Below are 18,357 nucleotides of genomic sequence, written 5' to 3' on the forward strand. Positions count from 1 at the left end.
GACAGCTATATCTAAAACTGAACCGATTTATATGAAATTGAGCACTTTATTGCAATATTTCTCAAAATCTGACGAATATATATATGAGAGCTATATGTAAGTCTGAACCGATTTCAAGCAAATTTCTCAGATAAATTTCGGCAAGAGTGGTCAATAATTGCGCTAGCTGCTTTATTACTGCAAATCGGACAAACATATGTATGGGAGCTATATCCTAATTGAACCCAATTTTTTCCAATTTCTATAAGCTTCATCTCTAGGCCGAAAAACATGCCTGTACCAAATTTTAAGACGATCGAAATAAAAGTGCGACCTGTACTTTGTACAGAAATTAACATGGAATCAGAAAGCGATTCTGAGTCGACCGGTACACTTGTTAATGGGTCTACCTCTCTTCCTTCTGAATATTACAAACAAATGCCCTGTACCACAGTAGTGGTGTAGGGAATTAAAACAGTATCAACGCCATAATTATAGAAAACTAGCCGAATCGGGCCCGCTCCGCTGCGCCTTCTTTAATCTATAATATCTTTTTAGTGTGCGGACACTACACCCTGAATATGAATATCGAATTCGTGCCATTGTAGCATAGGTACGCCTATGAAGCTAAATTGTCGCGATTGGTCTATATATCCATTTGATGGATTTTGAACGGCTCCCGAGGCACCAGACTACAACAATAGAAACCATGCTTTGTTTTCGGTGACAGTAGGTTACGTTAGGTTAGGTTGAAAAGAGGGAGCAGATATTAATCTGCCCCATACCACTATAAACATACACATAAGCCAATAATCAGCTTGTTGTGCAATCTAAGAACTAAAAAGTCACTTTGGAGAAGAACATTTTAATTTTTAGGAAATGCTCCAACGTCTCATCATCTTCCCCTCATGCACTACACATGCTATCACTGTGTCCCGTTATGACATCAAAACATATACTGACCTCCTTCTTACTTCCTTTCAGTAATAGCCTCATCCTCTCACGATCCGGATCACCCCATAAGATTTTCGCCTTACTACCGACTATTTCGCTGTTCCACAGTGTTAAATGCGTTTGTCGCCCTGAAAGGCTTCGGGTCAATCAAGTTTATCGACGGCAGTCCTCTGGCCTTCACTGCCAAATCGTCTGCCCTTTCATTTCCCCTTACTCCATTATGGCCCGGCAACCAAACGATGCGGATTGTGCCATCCTTAGAGAAGGCTTTAATCTCCTTCTTACATTCCTTGGTGACTTTAAAAGCGCAAAAAAATTTTGAATGAATCGCACGACTAATATCCGAGATTTGGTGTTTTTAAAAAATAGGATAATGAGAAGTGCTTTTTAGGGGAGCGATGGCAGCTCAGACATTTCGACTCAAATATGGATATCAAATTCGTGTAATACTCCCAAATCACTTTAATTTGAGCCCTATATTGCCATGGTCGGTAAATATGAACCGTTGGGAGGGTGTTTTGCGGCCACCGGTATTCGTTCTTTACCCCCAAATAACATTGATTTAAGCTCCAATTTGCCATAGTAGGATATGATGTTCAGTTTAGGGGGTGACGCCCTAAAGTATTCCCTAAACTGAACTTTTATCCCCCCAAACACTTGGCTCCAAAATTGGATATCGAATTCGTTTTCTACTCTCAAATACCTTTCATTTGAGTTCCATATTGTCATAGTGGGTCAATCAAGCTATTTGACGTATTTTTAGGAGAAAAGCGCCACCTGGATTTGAACTCAAATTTTAATGTCGTATTCGTAATTTACTCCCAAATATCTTTCATTTGAGTGTCATATAGCCATGGTCGGCTAATATGCCCATTTGGGGGTGGGGCAACCTCCTATTACTTGGACCTAATTTTTCATACCATATTTGTAATCTAATGCCGAATAATTTTCATTTGAGCCCCATATTGATTGGAACGTTCCATATGTCTGTTTGGGGGAATTTTGGGTTTGGGGCGGCCTTTCATTTCAGTCCCATATTGTTCCGAACGGTCCACTTTTATTTTTTGGTAGTACTTTTGTGGTTAGGGGCAGGGTCCGCCCTCTTCCGTTATCGAAAAATTATATAGCCTGTGTTTCCTTCCAGACCAACCTACACAATCTTTGAAAATTTCAAGGTAATCGGTTTAGCCGTTTTTGTGTCTATACGGAACAAACAAACACAAATTCAAATTTATATATAAGATAAATAGTTTAATATGTGCTAACTTACTAACTGCATGGTGATATCTTAAAAAATTGATTGGCACCAACTTTTATTTTGATTCTGGGAGTAGTAATCAAACCCATCAAAGTAACACAAATAAAATCAACGTTTATTTTAGATGTAGGTCAAAGAAGAATAAATGTCATTAAAATTGGTCGGGTCAAATTAAAAAAAAAAGATGTTGAAGTTCAAAGTGCTTTAGCATGTGGGATGTCCGTCTATGACGCTGAACGCCTAGGTTCGAATCCTGTATCCGAATCCATGAAAAAACTTCTCTCCAAAGAGGGTTCGTACTGCGGCAAGTAGTTCGGCTTGGCTATAAACAGGAGTCCACTTATCAATGAGCTGAAACTTGATTTGGACAGCACTCATTGTGGTGTGATATGTTGCCCCTGTTCCTTATGGTATGTTCTTGGGCAAATTAGGAATTAAAAAAAATTATTATGTTTTGATGCCAAAAATCAATGAGAACTTGAAGTAAATTGGAAAAACTATTTTGTACAATTTTGCAAATTTTTAAAGAAAAAAATATTTTTATATTAAAACGCTGGCAATTTTGAACGACTGACTGAGTGACATGATTTCTTTAACTTTTTTGAACCTACATATACTGGCATCCTTATCCTTTTGTTGCTGCAACTTTATATTAAACATAACAATATCCGGAACTTTTATATAAAGCATTCATGAGAGTAAAGCGCCAAGTTTCTTCAATATCGGTTTAAAGATATACCTTCCCACACATATGCATCGCAGACCATATACATTTATTTTGTTTTAGCTCCAATATAAGGTATTTATGTAAAGATTCAAAATTAGAGCTTTATTTATTTTAAAGGTAAATATGTATTCGCATAGCACGCGAAAGGTTAAGAAAAATGCATTTAAATTGGCACTACAGTAAATATAGTTTGTGGCATAAATAAATGCAAACGTTGCTAATGGAATGGCGAAGAATTTTATACAAGGAAGAGTGTGGGAAAAATTCCATTTTTGGTTGCGTTTTTGTGCTTTATGGTAAAGATGTTCAAATAAATTTCAATCACATGTCATGAGAGCTTAACCGTTTGTGTGGGTTTTATATTTGAAGAAGCCGCTTTGCCTGTGCTAAAAGTGACTATAAAAAGCACCAAATTTTCATAATTTAGGCGTTTACGCAAGGAAATATGTATACACAAACACATGCATGTGATTTTTTTTTAATAGCAAAATAAGGAAATTTATATACACCTTTTGTGCGTTACTCATGCAGAGGATGTGGAATATTAAAAAATCCAACAACAAACACAAAATGAAACAAAAAGTACTTAACCTCTTCTTAAGCTCTTTAATGCATAACCTTGACTTGAGTTAGGGTACTTACAGCTTATAACGTCATTTCTCCATAGCTTGCTGTGGGTTGCTGATACCCCAACAAGGACAATAAGAGCTCTTACTTTTGTGTGTATGTGCGTATTGAGCACAAGGAAGGGAGACGCAAATACCTGCATAAACATTTAAACCTTACATGGAAGAGAATAAACTTTAAAACCTTAAATCCATTACAAGCGGGAAAAACAATAATGGAATGAAGGCGTGCTTTACCGATTTGCCGTGAAACACTGCTCGGTAATAATTTATAAAAAAATAAATCTGAGTAGAAATAAACAAACACATCCAAGCACACCCATACACTCACTCACATGAAGTCCTGAATTGCAAGCTTTTGCCCGGAGATGGCAGGGCGCATAAACTGTCTTCCGCATGTGTGTGGGTGTTGTAGATATACTATATAAAGCCTCATTCAACTCATGGCGCAGTGTCTCCCTGATATTGTGCTTCCCTTCACGAAATATAAAAAGAAAACGCCGTTTACCATGTCATAATGTACCGAAAATGCTCAACGCATATTAAAATTTTATGTAACATCACATATATAACACCAGACTTGGGAAAAAAGAAGAGAAAACCTGAAAGCAGTTTTCTCAAACTCACATAAGTCTTGCCCCTTCCACTACAAGACGTTATTTGTATGTATATGCTTTTGAATATATATTAAAAAAAAAAAAACCTGTGAACTGTAAAAGTTGTGCTGTCCCAGTAAAGTAAGGCCAAAATGGCATTAGTATGTGCGAGATTCATATTGGTGAGATCATAAGTTTTGGTAACGAAATGTGTTAATATTAAACTATGTGCACTTGACGCTAATCCTGTTCACACGTCTGTACATTGGGACATACTGATTGAAATGCAGAAATGGAGAAAATTGGTAAAAGGTTAAGCTCAATGTTTGAATTTTATTGGATATCAAATGATGGCCGTCATGATCTGAGTACTGAATTGCTGATTGTGTAATACGTCTGTATAATGTATAGATTTGGACAATCATTACGAGAGCTGATATATACATATATATTTCTGGCCTAACAATGAAAATTCAAATAATTATCATCAAAAATTATTTCATTGCTTTTCAAAGTATTGTCCAGCAAACCAATTGTCGAAGCGCTTTTCCGACTGAGTCACCTCCAAAACATGATTATTGACCGCTTCAACAGCATCTTCTGGCGATGAAATTCGTCATTGGGTGACAAGTCAGAAGTGTACGAAAGATCCTTCAATTGGACGTTTGGCCGGTCAAGGGTTCTAGTTTGAGCCGATATGTGAAAGCTCGCATTGTTGCAGTGAACAATGATTCGTCTTCTTTTGTTCGAAATTTCTCCCAAAATTCACGCAAACAATTTGTGGTGTACTACTCAGTATTGACCTCTTACGTTGTTTAAGTGAAACAGTCACCACATGACCAGTTTTGCCAAAGAAACAGGCAATTTATGTAATTTCTTCAAAAAGAGAGTGAGCCGAGCGAATGACCATGCGAATGAATATTACCAGCAAATGAGGATGAATTGGAGATATTTGAGGACGAATTGGACATATTTGTCCTATTTTGTGTTTTTGTTCTAACATCCAAAATAAATTAGTGGAAAATAATCGTTTGATCGACAGAGAACAAGCGAAGGTACGAAATTCCATTCCAAATATATCTTTACCGTTTATATTTAGTAAGATGTTAAACTCAAAAGTTTATATTGTTTTTATACCCTCCACCATAGGATGGGGGTATAAAAAATTTGTCATTTCTCCCAAATTTCACGCAAACAATTTGTGGTGTACTACTCAGTATTGACCTCTTACGTTGTTTAAGTGAAACAGTCACCACATGACCAGTTTTGCCAAAGAAACAGGCAATTTATGTAATTTCTTCAAAAAGAGAGTGAGCCGAGCGAATGACCATGCGAATGAATATTACCAGCAAATGAGGATGAATTGGAGATATTTGAGGACGAATTGGACATATTTGTCCCATTTTGTGTTTTTGTTCTAACATCTAAAATAAATTAGTGGAAAATAATCGTTTGATCGATAGAGAACAAGCGAAGGTACGAAATTCCGTTCCAAATATATCTTTACCGTTTATATTTAGTAAGATGTTAAACTCAAAAGTTTATATTATTTTTATACCCTCCACCATAGGATGGGGGTATAAAAAATTTGTCATTCAGTTTGTAACAGCTCGAAATATTACTTTAAGACCCTTTAAAGTATATACATTCTTGATCGTCGTAACATTTTAAGTCGATCTAGCTAGTCCGTCCGTCTGTCTGTGGAAAGCACGCTAACTTTCGAAGGAGTAAAGGTAAGCGCTTGAAATTTGTTTGCAAATGGGCTAAATCGGTTCATGTTTTGATATAGCTGCTATATAAACCTATCTTCTGATTAAACTTCTTGAGGGCGCAATTATTATCCGAATTGGCTGAAATTTTGCACAAGGTGTTTTGTTTTAAACTTTTACCACCTGAGGCAAGTTTGATGTAAATCGGTTCATGATCTGACATCTGCCATGTAAAGCGATCTTGGATCTTGAATTTTTGAGCCTCTTGAGTGCGGAAGTTCTAACTGATTTGGCTCAAATTTTGCACAAAAATGTTTGTTTTGACCTCAACAATTGTGTTAAGTATGGTTCAAATCGGCTCATTATCTTATATATCTGTCATTTAAACCGATCTTCAGTTTTGACTTCTTGAACCCCCAGATGGCGCAATTACCATCCGATTTGTCTGAAATATTGCACAATGACCTCTAATATACGTGTTAGCTATGGGCTAAATTCGCCTATAACCTGATGTAATTCCCATATAAAACGATGTCTCGTTTGCACTTCCCGAATCCGTCCATATCATGATAGAGCTCCAATGGCATAGCAATTCTTATCTATTGTTTGTCTATAAGAGACACCGGGCGAAGAACTTGACAAATGCGATCCATAGCACGCTTTTACTTGTTTTCATTCATTTAAAAGAGTCTATTTCGAAATTTTGATAGACTTACCCTTACTCTGTGTCTCCCATTCCCCGTACCCTTGAGTAGTTTAAATCCCCGAATTCTTAGTCCACGGACCATTCCCCCACGTCAAATCCCCCCATCAGGAGGACCTTTAGTGCCGCCCAAGGGGCCTTACAATGGTGGAGATTTATCGGCAGAAACAGGACCATAGACAGAATTCAGAAAATCTAAGTTAAGAATTCTATGCTACGTACAAAATCCTTAATTGTTTTCCATTCCACGCCCTTGGTCATTATGTCTGGTATTGCGTCCCCACCTAAGTACCGGTTTCTGTTAGCCCCGAAAGCCGGACAATGACATAGGAAATACTTCAATATCTCATCATCTTCCCCGTATGCACATGCTATCACTTGCCGCATCGACTTTACATAAGAGGGCTTGTAGTCCTGTGTGTCCAGTTATGATTTCTGTACTAACCTCATTCTTACTTCATTTCAGTAATACCGTCGTCTTCTCACTATCTGGATCCCCCATAGGCTTTACGTCGTCCTACCGACCGCTTCGCTGTTCCGAAGTGTTAAATGCGTTTTGTAGGCCACGTCCTTAACTCGGAGTTCGTCGACCCGGAAAGGCTTCGAATTAACGAAGTTTGTTGACGGAAGACCTCTGGCCTTTACTGCCAAATCGTCTGCTTTCTCATTCCAACTTACTCCGTTATGGCCCGGCTCCCAAATGATGCGGATTTTGCCATCCTCAGAGAAGGCGTTAATCACCTTTTAACACTCCAAGACTGTTTGTGACCTTACCGTCCTGGTTGTTATTGGCCTGATGGCAATTTTACTGTCGATAAAAAAGTTCACACTCGACGTCCTCGCGTTAGCACCATACCACTTCACACATTCCATGATCGTCTGGATCACCGCCTGTAGAATTTATATGTCAATGGGTCGGATATCTAGAATAGTCTCCAGTGCCCTAGTCGTTCTTTTCGCTCCGCCTATGATGAGACACCATTTTCTCTGAACTTGTTGTATGGTTCTTATGTTGCACTTTTTCTCCATAGCAGTCCAGCAAACTACTGAGACTTAAGTAAGTGTTGGTCTAATCTCGCTCTTGTCAGGATAAATCTTTTATATTTATTTCTATATTTAGGTCAAATCGGTCTAATGTTTCGTGTATCAACTTTAATATATTAAGGTGTGAATGTTGTCATGGCTGTTGTAGTGATAGTTTGAAAGAGATATTTAAAACAAAGGGCAAAACTGTAGAAAATTGGTGCTGGAGTATATTTTCGCTGTCATAATTTTCATGGTCGGTCAGTCGGTGCTTATGCATTGCATACGTACGCCATTTTCACCTTTTTACGGGAATGTTGTAACTCTGATGTGTAAAAAAGGCATATTGTTTTTTAAGGAATGATAATATTATCTGGCCGTAACATGTTGACTGCTACTGAAACCTCGACTGGTGGAACGGCTGCTCCAGGCTCCACTAGCTGACAGACGACTGGTCAACAGGGGCTTTTGACGAAGACACTTGGTTCGGCAAACCAAAACGCTCTTTAAGAGGTTGGAATAATAGAAAACGCATCGCTCTCAGGCTTGGTGCGAATGATCCTAAGACTCTCACTAATATGGATAGAGACTCCTTAAATTGGGCTCGGAGATTTGCAGCACAGGCCACTCCAAAGACTACGTCTAAATTTGGAAAAAAGTTGCGGTCACCCGGAGGGCATCCCACGCCTAAAAGAACTAGGGCGGACAATAGACCAATAACCTTTGCTGATGTCGCTAGGGACAGTTAGGTGATGACAGTTTTCGACAAGGGAGAAGAACAGGGCTGCATACCTAGGAATAATTGTAGTGGGATAATCAATAGACTGTCATCAGTACACTCCGATGCCCTTTCGAAATTTCCTGGGTCGCCTTCAGTTTGTGACTATGCCTGCTGGTATCTGGGCCGATACAGACTAATTGCCTTCGAGGATCAACGCTCAATTGAAATGTATCGTTGTGCGCCAAAAAAGATTGATGAGATCTGGCCAAGTAGATTTAGTCAAGAAGGTAGATATTCCTTCTCGACCACTGGCACATGCTTGAAAACTAGGGATTTCTTCAGATCCTGAATCCATACTTGGAAGACTGAGGGAATGTAATCCCAATCTTTCAACACCCGACTGGAAGTTTGGTAGATTGGATGAGGCTGATGGTGACCGGAGAAATGTAATCGTACTAAACTCCAGCTGTCTCGCAGACCTCAACCAGTCTAAAGGAGTTGCATCCTACGAATTCAACAAGTTGAAACTAAAGGTCTATAGAAGCGGTGGGGTTGGGGAATCAGGAGACGACTCACCAGTAGTTGCTGAACACTTGCTTAAGGAACTATAGACCACATCGTTGAAGTCTTGCGCATTGCAGGAGAATTAAAATCCCCCTGCCGCAATCGAGACAGGAGGGGAAGGCATCAAAACGGGAGCCGACAAGCCCTGGGTGGGTGGGTCATCCGATTGGACAAAAACCATCCTCGACTGTAGCAGACGCCTGAACAGTTCAAAATTCACATCTTTTGGGTGACGGGCCACAGAGATATCCTAGGAAATTGTAAAGCGGGTGAGCTTCCGAGACTAGGAACTACCATATACATTCCAGGGAAACTTGAATCTGTGGGTATGCCTCTAGCGACATGTAAGCTAAGTTTTCAGGACCAGGCCCGAAGGATAACGAATGATAGATGGTCACAAATAGGAGCTGTTACCATTCCAAAACTATGTGGCCCAATCTAGACTTGAGGAGGTCTACCGCTTTGCTGTCATTGGCTAGAACAGATGTCTCAGTCATTGTGTCCGTCATGACAGGTCACTGTCTAATCTGAAAACATGCTTTTATAGACCCCAAAAAAGTACAAAGTGTCTCATGGTCTTAGTTGCACAACTACTTTCGTGCCTGGTATTAAAACTAATGGCCTGTTTGCCGATCTAAAGTCAAACTTTTGTGTAATTGAAGCGATTGCTTAAATAGCGAGCAAAATAAGAAATATTCTATATATAAATAGATTCATCAAAGTCAAAAGAGCTTACAACTCATCGAAAGTTTGATATGGATGAATTTATATCACAAAGATTGGTTTCCATTCGCCTGGGCTTTTTACGATATTGACAATGAGGTCGTTAATGGATTGTTTGTTGTAACATCTTAATAGAAGAGAGATGAACACATTGTTGGTTAATTCAAACAACTCAAAGTGAACTTAATGTATGTGTATCAAACCATAAACCCTTTTAATGTTACTGAAACCTTTGCAGAAAAATTTCCCAATTGAGCAATTCGTAATCACCGCAAGAAAATTTGAGTATAAGAACGGCCACTCGATTAAGTTTCAAATCTCAAGTGATGGACAGCAATGTAAATGCGACTTATTATCGAGAAAACATTTTGAAAGCTGCTTTGGAGCCGTGAGAACACAAATATTTCGACCCTAGACCCTGAATCTACCAAAAACATTCGGCACCGTTACATCGTGTAAGCCAAGAATGGCTAAAAAATCAAATTCCGCACTTTATTTCGTCCAAACGCTAATCCGATGGATTTTGTATTTTGGTCATTTAACACAGCACAGTATTAATAAATATGCCAGTATGGATGCGCTGAAGAAAATCATTGTAAGGAAATGAGCCAAAATACTGTAATGGCTATTTGTACCGAAACAGTTCCGATTTTTGGTGATTAAAAATTTGTCTTGATTTTTGATAGGCTATAGGAAAAGGTATATTTTTATTCCGAAACACCTCCACATAATAGTCACGACCAGTGTTGCCGATTTTGGTAGGTTCCTACCAAAACTGGTAGGTTTTTATTCTTTTGGTAGGTTGGTAGGAAGACCTTAATTTTTGGTAGGTTTTTTTTCCAAACCCGGCAGGGTTGTACATTGAAATCGGGCCAAAATACGAGATTACAAGATTTCTTTTCGGGAGATCGGTATAAAGTGTTCTATATCAAGATATACGTCATGTTTGATTTATGGTGTAGAGTGATTTCAGCAACAGACGGTTGGAGATGTCTAGATTCTCTATGTATAACGACGATCTAGTACTTTGTAGTGTTTAAATCTATATTTGCGGTGTGGCAAAGGGAATGGCAAAATGGCCAACTCTTCGGTAGTGGGTATAAAAACATATACAGAATTTTTGGCTTGTAGAACATTTGGTAGGTTTTGGACGGCTTCGGTAGGATTTTTCTTTAATTTTGATAGGAAATAATTTTCTTGAGTGACAACACTGGTCACGACATCCAAGGGATAGTTTTTGGTTTCAATCACTTGCAGGCAATTCATTGTTTAACACTTTTTTAACAGCTTTCCTTTATTTTTTTTTTTTTTTTTTTTCTTTGAATGAAATCTCGGTGACAATCTGAGATTTAAAGATGAGAAATTTCTTCCAATATTTTACTTGTACAATCCGAGACTTTCACATTAGATATTTCTTCCACTATTTTATGTGAAACACACAATCTACAAGAAATTGCTCTTTTTATACCCTCCACCATATGATGGGGGTATAATAACATCTTTATTCAGTTTGTAACACATCGAAATAATTTTCTAAGACCTCATAAAGTATAATTATTATTAATCGACATGACATTTTAAGTCGATCATGCCATGTCCAACTGTAAAAAGCCGGCTAACTTTTTAAGGAGTCAAGCTAGGCGCTTGAAATTTTGCACAAATACTTCCTATTAGCGTAGGTTGGGATTGAGATTGTAAATGGGTCATATCGGTCCATATTTAGATATAGCTTCATTATAAACCCGTCTCCCGATAATACTTTTTAGGTCTCTTATCCGATTTGGCTGAAATTTTGCATCGTGATATTTTCTCTGACGTCCAACATACATGACGATTATGGTTCAAATTCCGGCCTATGAGATATTAAGTTCAAATTAGAGTACCATTTATAAGACGCAACTATTAAGCATATACTCCGTTTTTCCGCAAAATGAAAGAGTTTAATAATGTATACCACTTGTTTTGCATGTCTGATACAATACCTTTAATAAACAGAGCTATCCTGACGGATTAGATTTTATTTATCTTAACTTGCTCGGTAAGGTTGCCAACTATGTTTACTAAAGGCTCTATCACTGTACTTGTTCTTGTCTTCGGCGTCTTGGAAAATTAAATGAAGAAGTTCTCTATCGGTTTTTGCTGTTTTAGTATATCTGAAAGCAATTTTTTCCTTTTGAAAATTATCACTTTCAGTAGGTTAGGTTGAAAAGAGGGTGCAGATATTAATTCGCCCCATGAAACTATGGGCATACACCTAAGCCAGTAATCGGCTATTGTGCGCTCTAAAAACTATAAAGTAACCTCTAAAAAGAAACTTTTATGTTAGGAATTACGTGCTACTTACCAAATCCTTAATTGTTTTCAATACCACTTCTTTAAGTTGGTTTATGCGTGGTATTGTATCCTCACCTAAGTGCCGGTATCTATTAGACGAGAAAGCCGGGCAATGACAAAGGAAATGCTCCAATGTCTCATCATCTTCCCCGCATGCCCTACACATGCTATCACTTGCCGCACCGATTTTACATAAGTGAGCTCGTAGTCCTATGTGTCCAGTTATGATGCCAATAGCTATACAGACCTCCTTCTTGCTTCCTTTCAGTAATAGCCTCATCTTCTCATGATCTAAATCCCCATAGGATTTTCGCCGTCCTACCGACCGTTTCCTTGTTCCAAAGTGTTAAATACGCTTTCGTAGGCCACGTCCTTAACTCGGAGTGCGTCGACCCGAAAGGATTCGGGTTAACTAAGTTTGTTGTCGGCAGTCCTCTGGCCTTCACCGCCAAATTGGCTGCGCTTTCATTTCTTCTTACTCCGTTATGGCCCGCCACTCAAACTATGTGGGTTTTGCCATCTTCAGAGAAGGAGTTAATCTCCTTTTACAATCCAAGACTGTTCGTGACCTTACCGTCCTGGTTGTTATTCCCCTTATGGCAATTTTACTGTCGGTAAAGATGTTCACACTCGACGTCATCGCGTTAGCTACATACCACTTCATGCATTCCGTGATCGCCCGGACCTCTGCCTGCAGGACCGTATTATGGTCAGGCAGTCTAAAACAGATCTCATTCCTTGGATTCTCAATATATATATTTGGATATAGCTGCTATATAGACCGATTTTCCGATAAAGGGTCTAATGCCCATAAATGCTTTATTTTTCATCCGATTCCGCTGAAATTTGAAATAGTGAGTAGTTTTACGCCTCCCAACATAGGACCTTAATATGGTTCAGACCGGACTATTTATATGTAGCTTTCATATATACCGATCTGCCGATAAAGGATCAGAAGACCATAAAAACTTTATTTGTTACCCGATTTCTCTGAAATTTGAAACAGAGGGTTATTTTAAGCTTTCCGACATCTGACATAAATATGGTCCAGAGCGAACTATATTTAGAAATAGCTGCCATATAGATCGATCTCCCGATTAAGGGTCTAAAGCCCATAAAAGCTTTATTTTTTAACTGATTTCGCTGAAATAGTGAGTAGTTTTAGACCTCCCAACATAGGACCCTAATATGGTTCAGATCGGACTATATTTAGATATAGCTGTCGATAAACTGTCTGAAGCCCATAAAAGCTCTATTTATTGCCCGATTTCGTTGAAATTTGAAACAGTGAGTTATTTTAAAACTTACAAGATCTGACTTAAATATGGATCAAATCGGACTATAGATATAGCTGCCATATAGACCAATTTGCCGATAAAGGCTCTGAAGCCCATAAAAGCTTTATTTTTTAACCGATTTCGCTGAAATTTGAAACAGTGAGCAGTTTTACGCCTCCCAACATAGGACCCAAATATGGTAAATATCGGATTATATTTAGATATAGCTGCCATATAGACCGATCTGCCGATAAAAGTTCTGAAGCCCATAAGAGCTCCATTTATTACCCGGTTTCGCTGAAACTTGAAACCGTCACAAACATGGTTCGGATCGTACTATATTTAGATATAGCTTCCATGAAACCCATAAAAATTTTTTTTTTAACCGATTTCGCTGAAATTTGAAACAGTGAGTACTTTTACGCTTCCCAGCATTCGACTCATATATAGTTCAGATCGGAATTTATTTAGATATAGCTGTCATATAGACCGATATGCTGGTTAAGGGTCTGTAGCTCATAAAAGCTTTATTTATTACACGATTTTGTAGATATTTGAAATACCAAATTCAACAGTGACTTATATTTACTAGACCACTCAATGTCCGTGTCGAATTTGGATGCATTAGTTATCCAATTTTCACCGGATTGGGACGAAAGGGGGTTGACATATATACCCGAGGCTCCCTTTACACCCATGATGTGATTTCTTCATACTAATTATCGTTCCCTTCCTCTTTATTCTAAATTTTTGGTAAAAATGAAAAATTGGCACCGCATTTCATAAACTACTCTTTAAAACCTTTCATTGCAACCCATATTGCCTAGTGTTAAGGGGGGTTCAAAGCCCTCAAGACCCCGTAGGACCTTCTTGGATTCCATTTTTAGTCTTGTTTTTACATGTTCGCGATATACTCGCAAATACTTTTCATTTGATACCCATATTGCCTAAGTTGGATCACCTCACCGCCATTTTATTGTGGTAGATATATAACATAGCATTTTTATGTGCCCGTAGTCTACTCCGTTAACGTAGTCGAACTATTGTGTCCAGAATCGGGTCGGAGTCGAGTCATAATTGTTCGACTTCGAAGCCCTGGTTCAAACACATTAAAAATAAGAGCAAAAGTCGCTGTGCGGACATGAGTTGCGTGCAAAACTTCTTTTGGCAGCTCAGTCAAAACTGCTGCACTTTTATACCCTCCACCATAGGATGGGGGGTATACTAATTTCGTCATTCTGTTTGTAACTACTCGAAATATTCGTCTGAGACCCCACAAAGTATATATATTCTTGATCGTCGCCGTCCGTCCGTCCGTCTGTCTGTCGAAAGCACGCTAACTTCCGAATTTCAAGCTAGCAAATACTTCTTATTAGTTAAGGTCGGTTGGTATTGTAAATGGGCCATATCGGTCCATGTTTTGATATAGCTGCCATATAAACCGATCTTGGGTCTTGACTTCTTGAGCCTCTAGAGTGCGCAATTCTTATCCGATTGGAAGGAAATTTTGCACGACGTGTTTTGTTATGATATCCAACAACTGTGCCAAGTATGGTTCAAATCGGTTTATAACCTGATATAGCTGCCATATAAACCGATCTGGGATCTTGACTTCTTGAGCCTCTAGAGGGCACAATTATTATCCGATTTGCCTGAAATTTTGTACGACGGATTCTTTCATGACCAACATACGTGTTTATTATGGTTTGAATCGGTCCATAGCCCGATACAGCTCCCATATAAATCGATCTCTCTATTTTACTTTTTAAGCCCACAAAGAGCGCAATTCTTATTCGAAATGGCTGACATTTTACACAGGTCTCTAACATATAATTTAATTGTGGTCCAAACCGGACCATATCTTGATATCGCTCTAATAGCAGAGCAAATCTTTTCTTATATCCTTTTTTTTGCCTAAGAAGAGATGCCGGGAAAAGAACTCGACAAATGCGATCCATGGTGGAGGGTATATAAGATTCGGCCCGGCCGAACTTAGCACGCTTTTACTTGTTTTGTCTAAGAAGAGATGCCAGGAAAAGAACTCGACAAATGCGATCCATGGTGGAGGGTATATAAGATTCGGCCCGGCTGAACTTAGCACGCTTTTACTTGTTATTACTATTTTGTATCAATTTAATACCAGGAGAACGAGGCTCTTAAGAATTCAGGGTGTCACGTTTGTGTGCGTAAACACGTGTTCAAATACACGAAAGTGGTGAAAATTAAAATAATACAAACTATAAGGATGTTATCTATATCAAGAATTGATAATGTCAATTATGTGGTAAACGATGCAGTGTTGATGTATTGAAATGAGAACCACTTCACATCAATGGACATTGAATTAATTCCTGAAACAAAGAATCGAGGTTGGTCACGGTGTAACATTATTTTTTGTAATAATAAACATGCATAATCGAAATAAAATTAATATAATTTTCATGGGTTTGTTGATCCATTAGAGGATGAAGTATTCAAGTCATAACGAGATTGGTATTAAAACAATAATGGTTAGGTACTAAAACCAATGGCAGTTTGGTATTTAAACAATAGCAGTTCGTTAATAAGGTTAATACCAAACGGTAAAAATCACCAGAAGGTGTTGCTTTGCTTATAATGCAGTAATGCAGCTTTGCTAGTAAAGGGTGATTTTTTTGTGGTTAGGATTTTCATGCATTAGTATTTGACAGATCACGTGGGATTTCAGACATGGTGTCAAAGAGAAAGATGCTCAGTATGCTTTGACATTTCATCATGAATAGACTTACTAACGAGCAACGCTTGCAAATCATTGAATTTTATTACCAAAATCAGTGTTCGGTTCGAAATGTGTTCAAATTTTGACAAATTTTGTTCAGCGATGAGGCTCATTTCTGGTTGAATGGCTATGTAAATAAGCAAAATTGCCGCATTTGGAGTGAAGAGCAACCAGAAGCCGTTCAAGAACTGCCCATGCATCCCGAAAAATGCACTGTTTGGTGTGGTTTGTACGCTGGTGGAATCATTGGACCGTATTTTTTCAAAGATGCTGTTGGACGCAACGTTACGGTGAATGAACACATTTCGAACCGAACACTGATTTTGGTAATAAAATTCAATGATTTGCAAGCGTTGCTCGTTAGAAAGTCTATTCATGATGAAATGTCAAAGCATACTGAGCATCTTTCTCTTTGACACCATGTCTGAAATCCCACGTGATCTGTCAAATACTAATGCATGAAAATCCTATCCTCAAAAAAATCACCCTTTATAATAATGCGTTATAAATTTGGAGTGGACCTGAACCCCACCCGACTTTATCTGACAGTAGCATAGGCTCCCGCAGTCCTAAAGTCTACCGTAAATCCTATTAAGCAAATTAAAGAGAGCACAGTTAGCAAATAGATCTAAGGGTAAATACTGCATGCTTCTGTAGTTTTGACAGAATATGTTTTATACATCCTTATTCCCAATGCAGCATATACAATCGTTTTTTTTAAATTTATAGTAAATTGTCACTTATTCTTGTTTTTGTTTTCGTCCGGGTCTATTGTTTATATCTCATTTGTTACGCTATATATATGCGACAGGCACTACATACAAAACATTAACAAAGGTAAAGGAACTTTCAGCGAGCTGTGACCCAATATGTTTCAAAAGGTTTATAGGCCATTAAATGGTACTTTTGCAACGATGAAATAAAAGCTTTCTCCGTGGTGTTGTCCTTATGTAGGCCATTGTTTCCTTTATCCAATTCGACACTGGATGGTGATGGTACTGAAGGGCTGGCATAGTACATATTCTACTTTTTTACAAATATTTATTGTTTAAAAATAAATTTTTGCAGTTTTTAGTGTTTTCGTTTTTTCTTTGTTTATACTTACATACTACATTCAATTTCCACATTGTTTCTAAATATAAACCATTGACATTTGGGTTTTCTGCTCGACATGTTATCGATTTGCCGTCATCATCTGTTGTTGGCACAAAACTCAATTCGGAACGTGTGGTATTGTTCGATATGTCATCCTACAATGAAACAGAGAGGGAATAAAAGAACAATGCAGAAAAAAGTTAAAAAATAAAATCAAGCTTAAAACAAAAGCGAAGTTCGCACATGTTTTTATTATGTAAGAGAAACTTGCGTATGGGTGTGTGTGTGTGTGTGGAATAATAAAATTATTGACTTTCAAAATTATTGACGAAATCAAAAACAAAAAAAAATATAAGTTGCTTAATCATATACCGAGAGATGATATTTCTTTTTTGCTTTCCAGCAGAAAAAGCAACTAATTGTCTTACACAATTCGAAATATTCAAGCAGTAACGAAGCAAAGCCTCTAACAAATTACTCAAAATTTCTTACAAAGATATTTAAGATATTTTTGCCTTTGACGAAACAGAAAAACAAGTTTTGGAATGGTTGAAGAAAAAACAAGTTCTGCCAAAAATTTAGACATATTGATGTATTGGTTGCCCAAAAAGTAATTGCGGATTTTTTAAAAGAAAGTAAATGCATTTTTAATAAAGCTTAGAATGAACTTTAATCAAATATACTTTTTTACACTTTTTTTCTAAAGCAAGCTAAAAGTAACAGCTGATAACTGACAGAGAAAGAATGCAATTACAGAGTCACAAACTGTGAAAAAATTTGTCAACGCCGACTATATGAAAAATCCGCAATTACTTTTTGGGTAACCTATATCTGAAAAATCAAATTGGGTAACGATTGACATTTCTAGGGAATTAAGAATTTTAAATCGAAAGATAGGTTGATATAAGGATGGGTTTGTAAAAATATATTTTAAGTAAAATCTCTAATCAAAATCCGGTCAAAATTAAGGTGTGTAGTTAAAATTCAACATTTAATGTCTAATAGCAGCCTCGTCAAAAGTAAGGCTGCATACCCTTTGTTGGCTAAGTATGACATGACGATCAAGACAATATACTTTACTAGACTTTGTAGTTGTACTCTACTAGTTGTTCATATTTGCAAAAACGTTAAATCAGAACAAACACTTTTAACACAGCCTTTTTAAATGTTGTACATAATTAAAACCAGTAAGGAAGGGCAAAAGTCGGGCGGTCCCGACTGTATAATACCCTACACCTACCCTATAAGTACAATTTGTGAGCTATATCTAATTCTCATCCAATTTTGATGGACCTCGGCGGATGTTTTCA

At 37.8% G+C, this 18,357-nt stretch overlaps 1 protein-coding gene across 2 annotated transcripts in view; it reads right to left on the bottom strand.

Annotated features, from left to right (window-relative positions):
- Positions 1-18,357, bottom strand: part of LOC106090264 (neural cell adhesion molecule 1) — a 782,082-nt gene that overhangs the window by 234,864 nt on the left and 528,861 nt on the right. For both annotated transcript variants that reach the window (XR_009397497.1, XM_059364284.1), the window contains exon 8: positions 17,058-17,202. Coding sequence is in view for 1 of the 2 variants with exons in the window: in XM_059364284.1 (XP_059220267.1) it covers positions 17,058-17,202 (145 nt within the window). In the remaining variant the exon portion in view is untranslated. The remainder of the gene's footprint in view (positions 1-17,057; positions 17,203-18,357) is intronic.

This window comes from Stomoxys calcitrans, chromosome 3, assembly GCF_963082655.1.
Source record: "Stomoxys calcitrans chromosome 3, idStoCalc2.1, whole genome shotgun sequence".
NCBI classification, from domain to species: domain Eukaryota; kingdom Metazoa; phylum Arthropoda; class Insecta; order Diptera; family Muscidae; genus Stomoxys; species Stomoxys calcitrans.